Source organism: Brassica napus, unplaced genomic scaffold (assembly GCF_020379485.1).
Source record: "Brassica napus cultivar Da-Ae unplaced genomic scaffold, Da-Ae ScsIHWf_1459;HRSCAF=2050, whole genome shotgun sequence".
NCBI classification, from domain to species: domain Eukaryota; kingdom Viridiplantae; phylum Streptophyta; class Magnoliopsida; order Brassicales; family Brassicaceae; genus Brassica; species Brassica napus.
Window position 1 is genome coordinate 389,886 of NW_026014872.1, and position 14,094 is coordinate 403,979.

Below are 14,094 nucleotides of genomic sequence, written 5' to 3' on the forward strand. Positions count from 1 at the left end.
TCGTCTTCTTTGAGTTTGGTGAATTGTCCCCAGTAAGCTCTTCCTTATATTAAAGAAAAAAATGAACTTAGGGACCATGGTTTTTTATTAGTTAGAAAACGCCGTACAGTATTTGAAAATATCAGACTATTTATCTCGAGTAAAACTTTTAAAATAGTATTGATTTAACGTGTGATATTGCTTTATTTGAAAATCGGTAAAACACATGACTTCTTACGAAATTATCATTGTTTATATACTAAAATGACAGTCGTGCGGATTAACAATATATGTCTAACGAATTTTGGTTTTAATGTGATTTTTACTTAAATATAAATTTATAAATTACATACAAATTTTCAATTTATATTATAGAGTATCTAACTTTGATATACATGTTGACAATTGATGTATTAATTTGTTTTTGTTTCTTATTTTTATTTAGTGGATATAAATCTTTTCTATCGTAACAATCAAATTATTATTAACCAATTTTGATTTGAAACCAAACATTTCCTGTAGCTGTGAATTGAAAGGAATCCTAGTATCATTGAATGCATTAGAAACAGTAATATTTCCTACAATATCAACAAAATAACAATAACCAGTTTGATGTCAAAAATAACAAAATAGACAGTAAATATTTTATATTAACAAGACTTTAAATAGTAAAAACTGTAAAACAAAAAATAATAATTACTATTACAAAACTCGTACTTGGTATTTGATAATCCAATAAATGGATTTAAGGACTTAGGGAGTAAATGAATTTTTAAAACAGAAATTGAAAATCAGCAGATCAATATAAGTACAAGGTTATGCTAATAATTTCATTTAGGTTCTAAAAATTTAACTAGATTTTGACATGCACAACCGTGCGGGTATTTATTTTCACATTTATATATATAGATATTTGTTATACATAATAAGTATATATTTTTAATGTTACTCATATGTTTAAATATTTATATAATTACTTAAAGTAGATTAATTTTATAGTTTTCATGATGTAAATTAATTAAGTATTTCAAATCATCGTATATATATGCTTCTTCGTATTATATATTTGTTCTATTGAATTGTTTTTTGATTATCAAACAATTTTTTTATGCATGAAACAACATATTTGAAAATTATTTTGTATTTAATTTATTATGATCCTGGTCCGTAATTCAGAGGAGTAGATTTCTTTTAGCATTTTTTTAATGTTTATTTATTTAAGATAATAAATTATTGTATATATAAAAGTTTAAGATAGTTGAATGTTTATACATGTATTATATAGGTTACTAATGTTAACTCGTTCTACCAAACATATTATAGTTTTTAGCATAGATGTTTAATATTTATGAAAATAAAATATATTAACTTATCAACTTAAAATAAAAGATATTATTATAAATTAAATAGATAAAATAGGATATGTTTTTTCATTTTATAAAATATAACTGAATATATATATATTAATGTATAATAACATTTCATTACTAATTACAAAATTAGTAAAAATATATCTATACATTTTTTGACAATGAAAATCTTGGTATAATTTTTTTCAACAGATTTTTTTTAGAATTTGTTTTTAAAAAATAGATTATATTTATATTTATATTAAAATTAAAAGATATCAAAAGATATTATGATTAAAGTAGTTAAAAAGATTAAATATTATTAGCATTTAATAAATACATTTGATAAAAAATTTAAATGATGGTCCAACTTAAAAATCACACATGAAATGAGGTTGTGGCGTCTATTTTAATAGAATAGACTGAACAATAACATTGTATATCAAAAATATGAATCTGAAATACAAAAATATAATTTTGTTTGCTAATACCACTAGACCTAAACACATAACTTTTTTGTGGAATAAATACGGCATAGAGATAGTTTATACTTTTGTCGACGGTTTTTGGTTCAGAAGAGGTTATATATTCCTATATTTTTTTTCTAAAATTGGATTCAGCTTTGTTCATTTGCATTTAGTTTACTTTATTTCTTGCATGATTGCCATTCAGTATCAATGAATATTCTATGTTTTATAGTGTCACATTTTGTTCTTGAGATGCTCCCGTTTTTGTTTGTTTCTAAAGCATCGAAACGTCCATACTTTTTTTGATCGACCTATGAGCATCTCTAATATAAAACTTTATTTTTTTCTTTAAAATAGAGTAAAAGTGAAAATAAAATAAAATTGTTCCAACTCTATTCCATTTCCCACTCCATAATGGAGTGATGAACAAACAAAAGATAGATTACTCCATTTATAAAGTAAATTTCATTATGAAGTGAGATATGAAGCTGGGTTGGGGCATTTTTTTCTTCATATTCACTTTTACTCTATTTTGGAGGAAAAAATAGAGTAGAGATGGAAATGCCCTAAATACCATTAATTATATTATTCATTTCTTTGGATTCTGTGGAATCATATTTGTCTTCGAAACAAAATTATAATATATTCCGTAAACAACCACCGGAAATCATTACCACCTTGTGCCCTACAGATAACTAAAACTTCATCCGCATGCGGGTGTTAGTTATTTTTTTTTTATAAATTGATATTTTGTTTTTTCATTACTGTTATATATTTATAAGTGTCATCTTGCAATTAATTTTAGAAATATTTAAATATTTTTAGGTTCCTATATATCATAATGAAACTCGAATCAAATCGTATAATATGTTTATTTGATTAATTTTAAGTTACTTTTAGTTTGAATTCAAAATAGCAAAACCGAATCTTTAATAATGTTACTGTTAATACAAATATCCGAACATGTTTCACATACATCAGTTTTTGAATATTTTTAAGTTTTTGTACTTCAAAACTGAAACCATCCAGACTTGGGAGGAAACCCACCCGGAAATCTATAATATCCATTCAAAACCTGATACCTGAAAAAATAACCCGCACCTGAACAGTTACCAAATGTCTATACCTAATTGATTATGTAAACAAACAAAAAATCTTTGTTAACCAATTTGAATTCTTGTCACAAATGGAATAATTTCATTTAAGCATGTCGAATTATTATGGTTAACTAGATGATAACCTGCGCGCATGCACGGGGTGAGTTCTTATAATAATATTTGCTTATGAAATAGTTTTAACATTTTGCAACCCTATAATTTTTATCGATTATGAAATGATGAATACAAATGTTGGTCTCTTAAATATATCATCGTTGTTGAAGAGTTAACGTATTACATCTCATTTTAGTTATTTTTAAGACTTCATATGCACAAAAGAAAATTAAGTTTTGCGGCTGACACAAATCACCAAAACCAAATAGGCAACATCGATTGTATAATGACGAAAGGAGATTAGGTTTTCTGCTCTCGATTTGGTTACTATTGACTCTCCATAAGTTATTTCATTTTCTACATCTATAGAATTGTGCTTTCGTTCTCGTCTTTGTTTCATTGTTATGTTAAGTTTCTTTTTAAACTTCTTTTATGAATTTCGTGAATTACATTACTGTCAATTTAAAAAAAATGGACATCTGTAAGAATTAGGTTCACTCCATATACATATCTAAGAATCAAAATTTTGAAAAAAAAATGACCGGCAATCAATATTAACAGGTTAGTGTTCAAATATAATATATCAAGCCATTATAGAATATAAGTGCAAACTCAAAATATAAAATTTTGCCTAGTATATATTCACCAGCTCGGTCTAAAAGTCATCTAATTAAAACAACAAAACAAATTACTTATTTCACCAGTTCGGGTAATATCTGAATCCGAACGGGTAATATCCAAACCCGGATGGATATCCAAAGATAACCAAACATAAATATAATTAACTCTATATTTCTAGTTTATTTCTCTAATTTTATTCAAAATATTTATATTAATGATTCTTATTTCCCAATAATAGATAATATACATATAATTATGGACAAAATCATTTGCTACTCACTTAAAATACATATCAAGTTCTTGTTTCTTGCATTAGCGAAAGTTGCATCTAAAATTTCAAAACAACAACTAAATTAGTGTCTTTCTATTTTTAAAGTTTTATCTCCAAACCTATTAATAGTTTAATCTTTTAAATATTAAAAAAAGTTAAGTTAAAATATATTTTAAATACAAAAACTTAAACCATGGATAATTATTTATTTTTTCTTCAAAATTTAAATATCCGAACCCAGCGCAAAATATACGAACCCGAACATAAAATACCCGAACCCGACTCGAAGTGTAGAAATACCTGAACGGGTTCTATACCTTTATACTGAAATATCCGGTACAAATCCGAACGTGTATCCGAACGTCCACCCCTATGATATATGATAATTTGTATCTTGTTTGAACAAAAAAAAAGTTAAACCATTGATCACAATTTTTTTAATGTGGGACTTTTACTATTTTTAGTAATTTATAGTCGTTTTAAAAAATTCAAAGTATAACATATAAGAAAAAATCTAATTATGTTTATTATATGCTTAATGTGATTGTTTAATTTCTTTTAATAGTATAAAATTAAACAAAAGAGAGAGAGGTTAGAAATTATTTTTATTAAATATGTATTATTCATAATCATTAATTGTCATATATATGTTAATCATATTAAGTAATTCTGTAACTTTTATTTAAGGAATAAAAAAATATTTTATTGTACACTATTAATTAATTTGATAGTTAGTTTAATAAAAAACATAGTATATGTTTATATGGACCAACTTATTTTCTAACAAATCTAATAATCATTCTCGTGATGACACGTAGATACTAAAACATGTTATAATACTCTAGGATTAATATATAGGGGATATGTAAAATAAATGCTGTTGAAGTATTACAGTAAAAATAATTAATGAAATAGTTAAAATGATTGAAAAAAATGTAAAAGATATAATAAAAAACTTCAAAATATGTAAGTTATGTTTAGTACTTCTCTAATAAAAGATGTCAAATTATTTAGAAAAAAAAAATAAATAAAATGGTTACAATTAATTAAAAATAGAATAAAAACGGCAAGAATTCACTTAAAATATGAAAATATTATTTGTACTTCACTTTTAGTAAAATAGATGTTCGAACTTCAATGTTTCATTCCTAAGCAACGGTATTTCCGAAGTTTTGGTTCATCTCTACCGTCTTTCTGCATTTGTTACTGAACATATATTAAGTAATTGTATTTTGTTTCAAATGATCACAATTCTCAGTATAAAAGAGTTTCGTAATAGAGTATATTTTATATCATACTGTATATAAACTAAATTGAAATAAAAGGTATTGTACTCTTTGTATTCTTATAATTAAAATTTTACTGAAACTGAAAACAAAGAGGAAAAAGAGATAGACAAAAGAAGAAGTAAATGTAGTTTTAATTAAAATAAAACAGTAAAAAAAAATTACCTCTTTGAATGTTTTGATTTTAAAGTGAAATATCACAAACTAATTTTCTTGTAAAATATATATATCGACAACAGAAAAGGATCTTGACTTAAAAACTTTATGGAAGGAGTGAAGTAAGAGGGAGGACATGCTTTTAAAGGTAGAAAGGGGTTGATTTTCTGCAGTAGTCTGTGGTTGTTGAATTGGTACCATCGATTTAAACTACTCTTGATTTATCTATTGTACCAATGTTGTATCCACCCACCTCTTTCTATGCTTTTATTAGCCTAAACATGAAGCGTCCATGTTAATATGATATGGTTATTTGTTAGAATATCTCATCTTAAACAAAAACTAAAAACTAGAGTTTATCCCGCACATCGTGCGGGTATATTTTCGTTTTATAAATATTTAATTTTGATATTATTATATAAATTTAAATATACAATCTATATCTTAGTCTTATGTATTTTATAACTCTTTAATTTTATTGTTTAGATTTTTTATTACTTTATTAATATAAGAGTTCGTTTTATACATTTTACCTTTTTTATTACGTTTTCGAGTTTTCATAATTTGAAATAATCAAAAAAAAATATTTTTTAACATATGATTTTTGAAAATATATAGCTGTAAAAATAAAATTTTAACATATGTTAATAACTTCATTTGTATAAAAAAATATGACATGTTTAACAAATTTGAACCCGTTTTAGTGGTATATGATAATTTATTTAAATGAAAACATTATATTACTTAATTACGAAATTAGTTAATGTAATATTTAATAAAAAATATTTAAGAATTTAGTAGGATTTTGTTAGATTTTTCTCAACAGATTTTGTTATAACTGAAAATAAAATTCAAATCTAGAGTTAAAATTAATTTATTATTAATATTCTTATTAACTATTATGTCATATTATGTGATTAATGAAATGGTCATAGTAGACTTCTAAATAGTAGATAAAAATGGTACTTCTCTTTTAATAGAGAAGATGAGAATGGTATCCTTTTAAAGAAAAAAAAATGGTTAGAAAGGTCTAATTTTTTGGGCATTTCCATATAGCTAACTATTTCAAATAGAAATAGTGGAAGCATCTTAGCCTAGTAGTTACGGTTTAAAGGCTTCTACACTCAGGTCTGGGGTTCGAATTCCAGACTATACATTTTTTTGCAGATTACAGGAAATTCAGGTTTTAAGTCCCGGAGAGAACGATTTATTAAAACAATTATGTAGACTATTAAAGAAAGGCTTATAAAAGATTGGATTTTCGTAAGACGGCTCAGGTGATGCAGTTAGGCATGTAGTATTGTCGGTTATCGAATCATCTATGTAACTTTTCTCGTATCATAATTATAATATCATAATAAATCAGCGTTTAAAAAAATTATTTCGAATAATAAAAATGTTATTATCGATCTCCAAAAATTAGAAATTAGAAATTAGAAAATAAATAAAAAGACTAGTAAAAAGAAAAGATTTGCATTGTTTTTCTCATCTAAAAGATCCAATATCCTAAACTCGTTGAACATCATGGGTAATTTATGTAGGTGATGAATCCTTTGTATCCGATCCTCGTTTATATAAATTATATATCTGACAAATGTAACTATTGGTCTTTCAGGTCAAAGACGAACAAGTCAAAGGCGAACAAACTGCAGGAATATTGTAAAGGCATATAACTTGTAAACTTTATCATATAGTCCAAGACAAATATTATGCATATTTGTGTCTCATTGAGTGAAAACCATGGTCTTCATGATGTGAGTAGAAGTCAATAGCATGTTGAATGCTGCTGTGGATTTGGTAGTTTCCGAAATTTTCACTACAAGAAAATATAGGTATTACAAAGGTGATATTCGTTGTTAATTTGATTAGTTATCATAAATCATTATTTGTAATATTATGTAAATTATTTTGGCAAGTGATATCTTATTTATATATTAATTAAGAACTTACTTTAGTGACTTTTGCTTACATGTCGATCATAGATGAACTCTTACAAAATTGTTATAATTTGATTGGCAGATAATTTTTAATTTTTATTTATTTTATTTAGATTTAGAAAAAAAGGTAAGTGTATAACCAAATTATAACAATTTTGTAAGAGTTAACCTATGATCGACGTCGACATGTAAGCAAAAATCACTTTAAATTACTAAAGTGACTTCTCAATTAATATATAAGTAAGATGGATAGTTCCACGAAGTTATGATCGTTGCGTTCTCTTGGAAAATGACAACTTCTTTGGTACGTTTTCTTTAAGACCAATCTTATCTTGTCGCAAGTGCTAGTAGAAGCAAACTCTACGAGATTATCATGTTTTGTATATCGTCCATGCTAAATAATACTCTCTTTATCATCTCCTTGTACAATAGATAAAAGATGTTGCCATTTTAGAGCCGGATGTAATATCTATACTATACTAAAAGGGGGATATAACCTCTTCTTAGAGTGTCCACGTAGGCATAAAAAATCGTCCAATCAGATAGTCCGAAGTTGCCACGTCATCTCATTCATTTTTTCGTAAAAAATAAAAAAAAACAATGCAAAGGAAAAGATCGAACCCGGGTTAATTTGACATAAATATAGGACAAACACCACTAGCCATTGAAACTTTCTTGGATGCATATACAAGAATCACTAAATATGTAATCACAAACTCTTATGTACATTTACAATAATATGGATTCAACTTTCAAGACTCCGATACTTTGTTTCGTACAAAAAAATAAGTAAGTGACTAAGCTAATATATTATTTGAAAGTGTGAGAACATTGACAAATATGAAAAACATAGATTTTTGTTTTCGTGACAAAATTAAGAATTTTGTAAAAGAAAGTTTAACATATAAATTTTCGTGACAAATATGAAAAAGCATAGATTTTTGTACAATTTTGACAAAACAACTCAAAACACAATTCTCTAATGTTTTAATAAAATATTATTTAAGGGTGCAATAATTAAATATATCGATTCAATAAATTTTGTAATTTATAGACAAAACAATAACACAACAAATTTTGAAACATTTGTTTAACCTATCGATTTCTTTTCATGAGAATCAAACTAAACAAGATAAAAAAACAATTATATTTATATAATTACCATTTTATTCAACTTTGAATAATTTCAAATTGTAATAATGTATCTTTTTGAAGTTACAAAAAAATAATTTTATTTCTTTATTACACTAGCATTATATATAGATTCCATATACACAAATAAATATAATATAACAACATAAGCTTGTTTTCCCCGATTCATATGAAATTTTTTTAAGTTATCCACCAAAGCAAATTAATTAAATCAATCAAATTGTTAGAATACAACAAATTAATATATAATTTTATTTTAAATTAAATTATTTAAAAAGTGTATTTTCATTAAAACAAAATAATAAATAAGTAAAACTGATTTGATGGTAATTTTTATGACATATATATATATATATATATATATATATATATATATTATGTGAAAGAAATATAAGCTTAATATGAAAAAAATCTTAAATACAAAAAACTCTAAAATTAACAAAAAAAAACTAATAAAAATTAAACTATGATATCAATGGAAAGCTTCTTAGACAATATTAATAAAATATTTAAGCAATAATTAGACAAATTTGATTTTTTTTTCCAGCCAAAAGTTTATTATTAATTAGCATCAGTTATTTCAAGATGTTTAAGAAATGATGGACTTAAATGATATATGAACTATGAATAATAGTACTTTGTAAAGGTGACTTAGATAACACATCTGTACATCATTTCAAGTCATTTTTGATGCCTAAATTCAATTTTTTTCAAAGTAGTTATTCCACAAAGAGATCGTATGAGATATTGTTTTGATATTCAGATTTGTTTCTTGACTGTTAAGAAGATTGATAACTGTAAAAATATCTCATTCGGATATTATATGTCTATAACCGAATCCCCAACATGAGACAACTTTGTTTAAAAAGTAAATAATTTCATTTTCCTTATATTATATAATAAATATATATATTATTTACTGATAATAAAAATATAGTTATTCATCTATCACAAATATCTATGCAAATATGTGAATCAAGTACAACAATCAAAGAAAATTTAAAAAATATATTTATGTTAGGTAGTCTTATTTTATATTTTTTAAATAATGTAATACAATAATATACATTATTATTTTAGAATTGAGAAATACATATATATCAGTTAGACAAAATTGATTTTTTTTGCCAGCCAAAAGTTTATTATTAATTAGCATCAGTTATTTCAAGATGTTTAAGAAATGATGGACAAAAAAATAGGATGGACATAAATGATATATGAACTATGAATAGTATTTTGTAAAGCTGACTTAGATAAAACATCTGCACATCCATTTCCAGTCTTTTTTGATGTCTAAATTGAATTTCTTCAGAGCAGTTATTCCACAAAGAGATCGTATGACATATTGTTTTGATATTCAAATTTGTTTCATGACTGTTAAGAAGATTAATAACTTTAAAAATGTCTCCTTCGAATATGATATGTCTATAATCGAGTCCCCAACATGAGACAAATTTGTTTTAAAAGTAAATAATTTTTTTTATATTATATAATAAATATATATTATTTACTGATAATTAAAATATAGTTATTCATCTATCATATATAACTATGCAAATATGTGAATCAAGTACAAAAATCAAACAACATAATGATTTCCACAAAGAAAATTTTAAAAATATATTTATGTTATGTAATATTATTTTATATTCTTTAAATAATGTAATACAATATTATATATTATTTTTTTTAGAATTGAGAAATACATATAATATCGTTAAAAAATCTAGTATGTATAATGTGGAGCAAAAGCACATATCAGAAGTACAAATTATCTTCATCAGCTTACATCGTACAAATATGACTCGTTATATCTGGCAATCTTATACATAACAAAACTAAATTTTACATCTTGTTGGCCCTAACTACAATATCAAAATGTGTTTACAAGCCCTATGCCTACCTCTTCTGCGAGTTCGTCCCATACAGGCAGGAGTATCAAAACAACCAGAATAATTGCTGTCCCGACAAGTGCCTTCCTCCATGTTCCAACCTCGGTCACATCGTTCAGGCATGCTTTTTCGGGTGTTCTCTGTTCAAGAAATTTGTATTTTTTAGAAACAGCTTGCATGGTTGAAGGTACAAAGTTCAGAAACTTTTTGTACCTGGCAGATTAGCACGTAGAGACCCCAAGGAAGTGCCAAAGGGCCACCGAGCTGAAAAGTAGGAAAAAGTAAGGGGAATTAAACTCGCAGGTTCGAGAGCACAAATTATATCAACGCCAAAAAAATGGCTCAGAACAGTTGAAATATACCACTCTGAGTCCAAGCATTACATAGGTTGACAACCCAAATGTAACCAGTACATTTTTCCCAAATGCGCCCTGCACGAAAGCCATAACCATGTTTCAGACGTGATGTTATAATGTTAACATTCTGATCCCTTGCATGTATATCTTGGAACCTTTTCAGTCAGTCCATAGTTGTTTCTCAGAAGAATTTTGAGAATATTTAATAATACAACACACGTGAATCAACTGCAGCAAGTTCTAAAGACAAGAAGCCTTTTCCTTAATACGATTCAGGAATTTTTTCAGGTTCTGTAAACCAAAAAATATACTATGCTATTAGGCATTGAAGAATCTACAACCGTTGCAAAAACGAGACAAGTACCTGTACAGCTCTTCCTCCATCCAAACACCCAACAGGAAGCATATTAAAAGCCGTTGTTGTTAAACCACACCTTAACAATTAAATAAATTTGTATGCACGTTAAAAATTGTAACAATTTCTCTGAGGAATAGTAGTGTGTTTATAAGCCAAGGCACTAGACGCTACCATCCAGCAATAACAAGCGGGTGGATCGAAACTGTTGTAGCATGCATAGCTCTGCAATCAACAGAAACGGATGTTGGAGTTAAGATTTTATTTTATTTTTTTGTCTGTCTGTCTAGGTTGAAATGTCGCTAGCGGTAGAGAGCTTACGCGTATCCCAGGGTTGCTCGGCTGATGAGTCCAAGAAGTAATGAACCTTGGAATAACATGCTAGGGACCTGCACCAGATCGCTAGCTGCATCTGGGTTAGTAGATAGAAACAGACCAACAGCAAACATGGAAACTGAGAGTGCAGCTCCAGCAAATGGACCAGCTAGCGAAATGTCAACTTTTGTACTCCGGTCGGGAAGAATCGACTTGAACTGTACAAAATCAAGTAAGCAGCGTCAGCCAATAGTCTTGTCTTCAATAAATATTTTTAAGTAGAGAAGTAAAGATAATAAAATGTCTTCTTGTAGATGTGAATTACGTAGAGAGATCAACAGGAGAGATAAGCTCCCTGAACTTGAAAGAATGAAGAATACCACCTGTGTGATTGCACCAAAACTTCCGAGTGTAATGTTTGGAATGAAGTAAGGAATGCTAAGCTTCACTTTCTTTGGAACTGCAGCAAGAAAGTGCCCCAATTCCTGCAAATAAATTTGTTTTAAAAAATATTAATGAGAGCAAAAATAAGAAAACCACATATCACCAATATAGGAAAAAGGCTTATCATTTCAAAAAGAAGCATGCCTGCTTGATATGAATATGAATATGAATATGAATATGAATATGAATATGAAAGAAACACAAGCAGCTGCAACTTACATGAAACAAAAGAATTCCCAAGACACCATATGCCAAAGGCAATGCAGAATCTACAAATGGATACAAAAGCTCCATATCAGGTGGTTCAACAGCATTTGGATCGGTGAAATACCTTACCACCTCAGGAGGTAGACGGTTAATCTGTCAATCAAGTAAGTAATCAGTGACATAATGATGTAGTAGTGCTCCTGGGATAAAAGTAGGGTATACCTGAGAAGCAATTCCCAATTCTACAGAGGAACCAATAGTCAGAAGGAACAATATGAAGGCAATCACATACTGCCAGAGCGTGGTTGGTCCTGGCTCCGAGACTTCTTTACGAAGCAGACCAAAGCTAACACGTGCACCGCCGCGTGGATCTGGTCCCTCCGAGTTAGGCTCCTCGATCATGAACAAATTATACTTATCGCCAGTAAGCTCCGCCAGTTTTCTTTGAAGCTTTGCAAAAACATCTTCCCTTTTTCCTCTTAAGTTCCCAAGAAATAGGATGCCCTCTCCGAGATCCCCAAAGGGTTCTTCTTTCGTCACCCAGAATGTTGAATAGCCAAAGATGTTGTCCTTTATTAACTTGACATCTGCAGGGTCTACTCTCTCAGGTCCAAGAAGCTCCATTAGCTTAAATGAGTCTATTTGGAAGCTACTGTATGTTGGATCAATAGGAGATTCAGTTGATGGCTGAAAAAAAAAGACACCAACTGCTCTTTAGTTGCTTCCTAGTTCCTATTTTTCTAATTGCAAATGTGTAACATACTCTTAATCCACAAAACAACTTTCAAGTCTCCACTAAACAATTTTAAATGATTTGGACAGTTTTACAATTGAAATAAGGACAAAAAGGGAATGTAAAATCAGAGACAAGACTGTGTACCCTTGAAGAAACATAAGGAGTCTTGTCGGAACCGAACTCGTTGATGCTGCTACTGTTACTTTTCTCGTCTGCATCATCATCTTCTTCTTCACGCGAAGCAGTTTCAACAGTTGAATCTCTAATAACGGACGACTTGGTGTCTCTGTTTTCTCCGCCGTCGATTCCTCTGCTACCGTTTTGATCATTCCCTAAACACTTTACAGCCTTAAATACGCGGGTTTCCTCAGGGCTAGAGAAACAGTATCTCTCTCTCAATGGTGAAGTAACCTTAGGCATTGGTGTCTTAATCTTCTCCCGGAGATTGCAATGAAACGATCCGAATCTGATGTTAGTGGCAGCTGCGAAAGCCACGCTCGTGAGAGTCCCCATCGGGTGGAGATAGAGGAGAAAACAGATGAAATGTTTTAAAAAGATAAGGAAAATGGGTGCGAGCACTTTAGTTTAAGATAAGACTAGGATTACCTCCCGTGCTTCTCACAGCCCAAAGTTCAGTTAATTTCACTGTCGTCTGAATTGTCTGATTATGAAGTTGTAATGCTTACCGGCATATAAAAATAAATTTTGATTTCGTCGCATATTTTCTAAACCTAGATAATATAATATTAACTCATAACCTTAAATACATTCGCTATGAGATTAATGATTCAAAATGCACTCGACATGAGAGTGTAGATTAATACAAGCCTCAAGCTATCCTGTAATCAATCGTTGTTTACAGTAATAAACAGTGTTGAGTTGGGATCCTATCTTCATATTTAACAATTGGTGCTGTGAAACCGGTTCAGATCCAACGTGGTGTGAGTGTTGACGGAGCAGTGATCAATGATCGCGAGCTAATTTTAGGTGAAAAGACGATTCACGGCAAGACTCGTAGATTAGATTCGGTTGGAAGCAGATTTTGACTTTGTGGTGTTGATCGGAAGTGTAGGCGTCGAGTGTCTTATTTGGTGGAGCGAAGCGAATAGTTACGATGTCGAAGGCAAAGGTCGTTGCGACGAGTTTGGTGCATGGGGAAACAATTGGTGATTTTGAGATCAAATCACAGCCTATGGATTTGTAGTTCTTAAAGGGAGGTTACATAAGATTGGATCGAGCTAGGAAGAAGATAGAGACGCATTTTGATGATATGGATTATCAACTATGTTCGATCCTCCAACTTCTCGAGAAATAAAAAAACACATGGAGTTGTGCACATCGCCAGAATCATCTCAGAACT

The 14,094-nt window shown here is 28.7% G+C and overlaps 1 protein-coding gene across 1 annotated transcript; it reads right to left on the bottom strand.

Moving 5' to 3' along the window:
• Positions 1 to 10,185: 10,185 nt before the first annotated feature.
• Positions 10,186 to 13,287, bottom strand: LOC125597431 (probable zinc metalloprotease EGY1, chloroplastic). The gene is made up of 10 exons (XM_048772173.1): positions 12,879 to 13,287; positions 12,221 to 12,685; positions 12,011 to 12,151; positions 11,731 to 11,832; positions 11,354 to 11,565; positions 11,207 to 11,257; positions 11,042 to 11,111; positions 10,684 to 10,752; positions 10,535 to 10,585; positions 10,186 to 10,461 (listed from the first exon to the last, which is right to left on the bottom strand). Exons 1-10 carry the CDS (start codon positions 13,245 to 13,247, stop codon positions 10,303 to 10,305), a joined length of 1,689 nt encoding a protein of 562 aa, XP_048628130.1. The 5' UTR covers positions 13,248 to 13,287; the 3' UTR covers positions 10,186 to 10,302.
• Positions 13,288 to 14,094: the final 807 nt, after the last annotated feature.

Excerpts from the sequence above, each read along its gene's own strand:
- LOC125597431 (XM_048772173.1), bottom strand. The coding sequence starts at position 13,247 with ATGGGGACTCTCACGAGCGTGGCTTTCGCAGCTGCCACTAACATCAGA. Across the intron at positions 10,753-11,041 it reads ATGGAGGAAGAGCTGTACAG|GGCGCATTTGGGAAAAATGT; the intron begins GTACTTGTCTCG and ends GCTTTCGTGCAG. Across the intron at positions 10,586-10,683 it reads TAATGCTTGGACTCAGAGTG|CTCGGTGGCCCTTTGGCACT; the intron begins GTATATTTCAAC and ends CCTACTTTTCAG.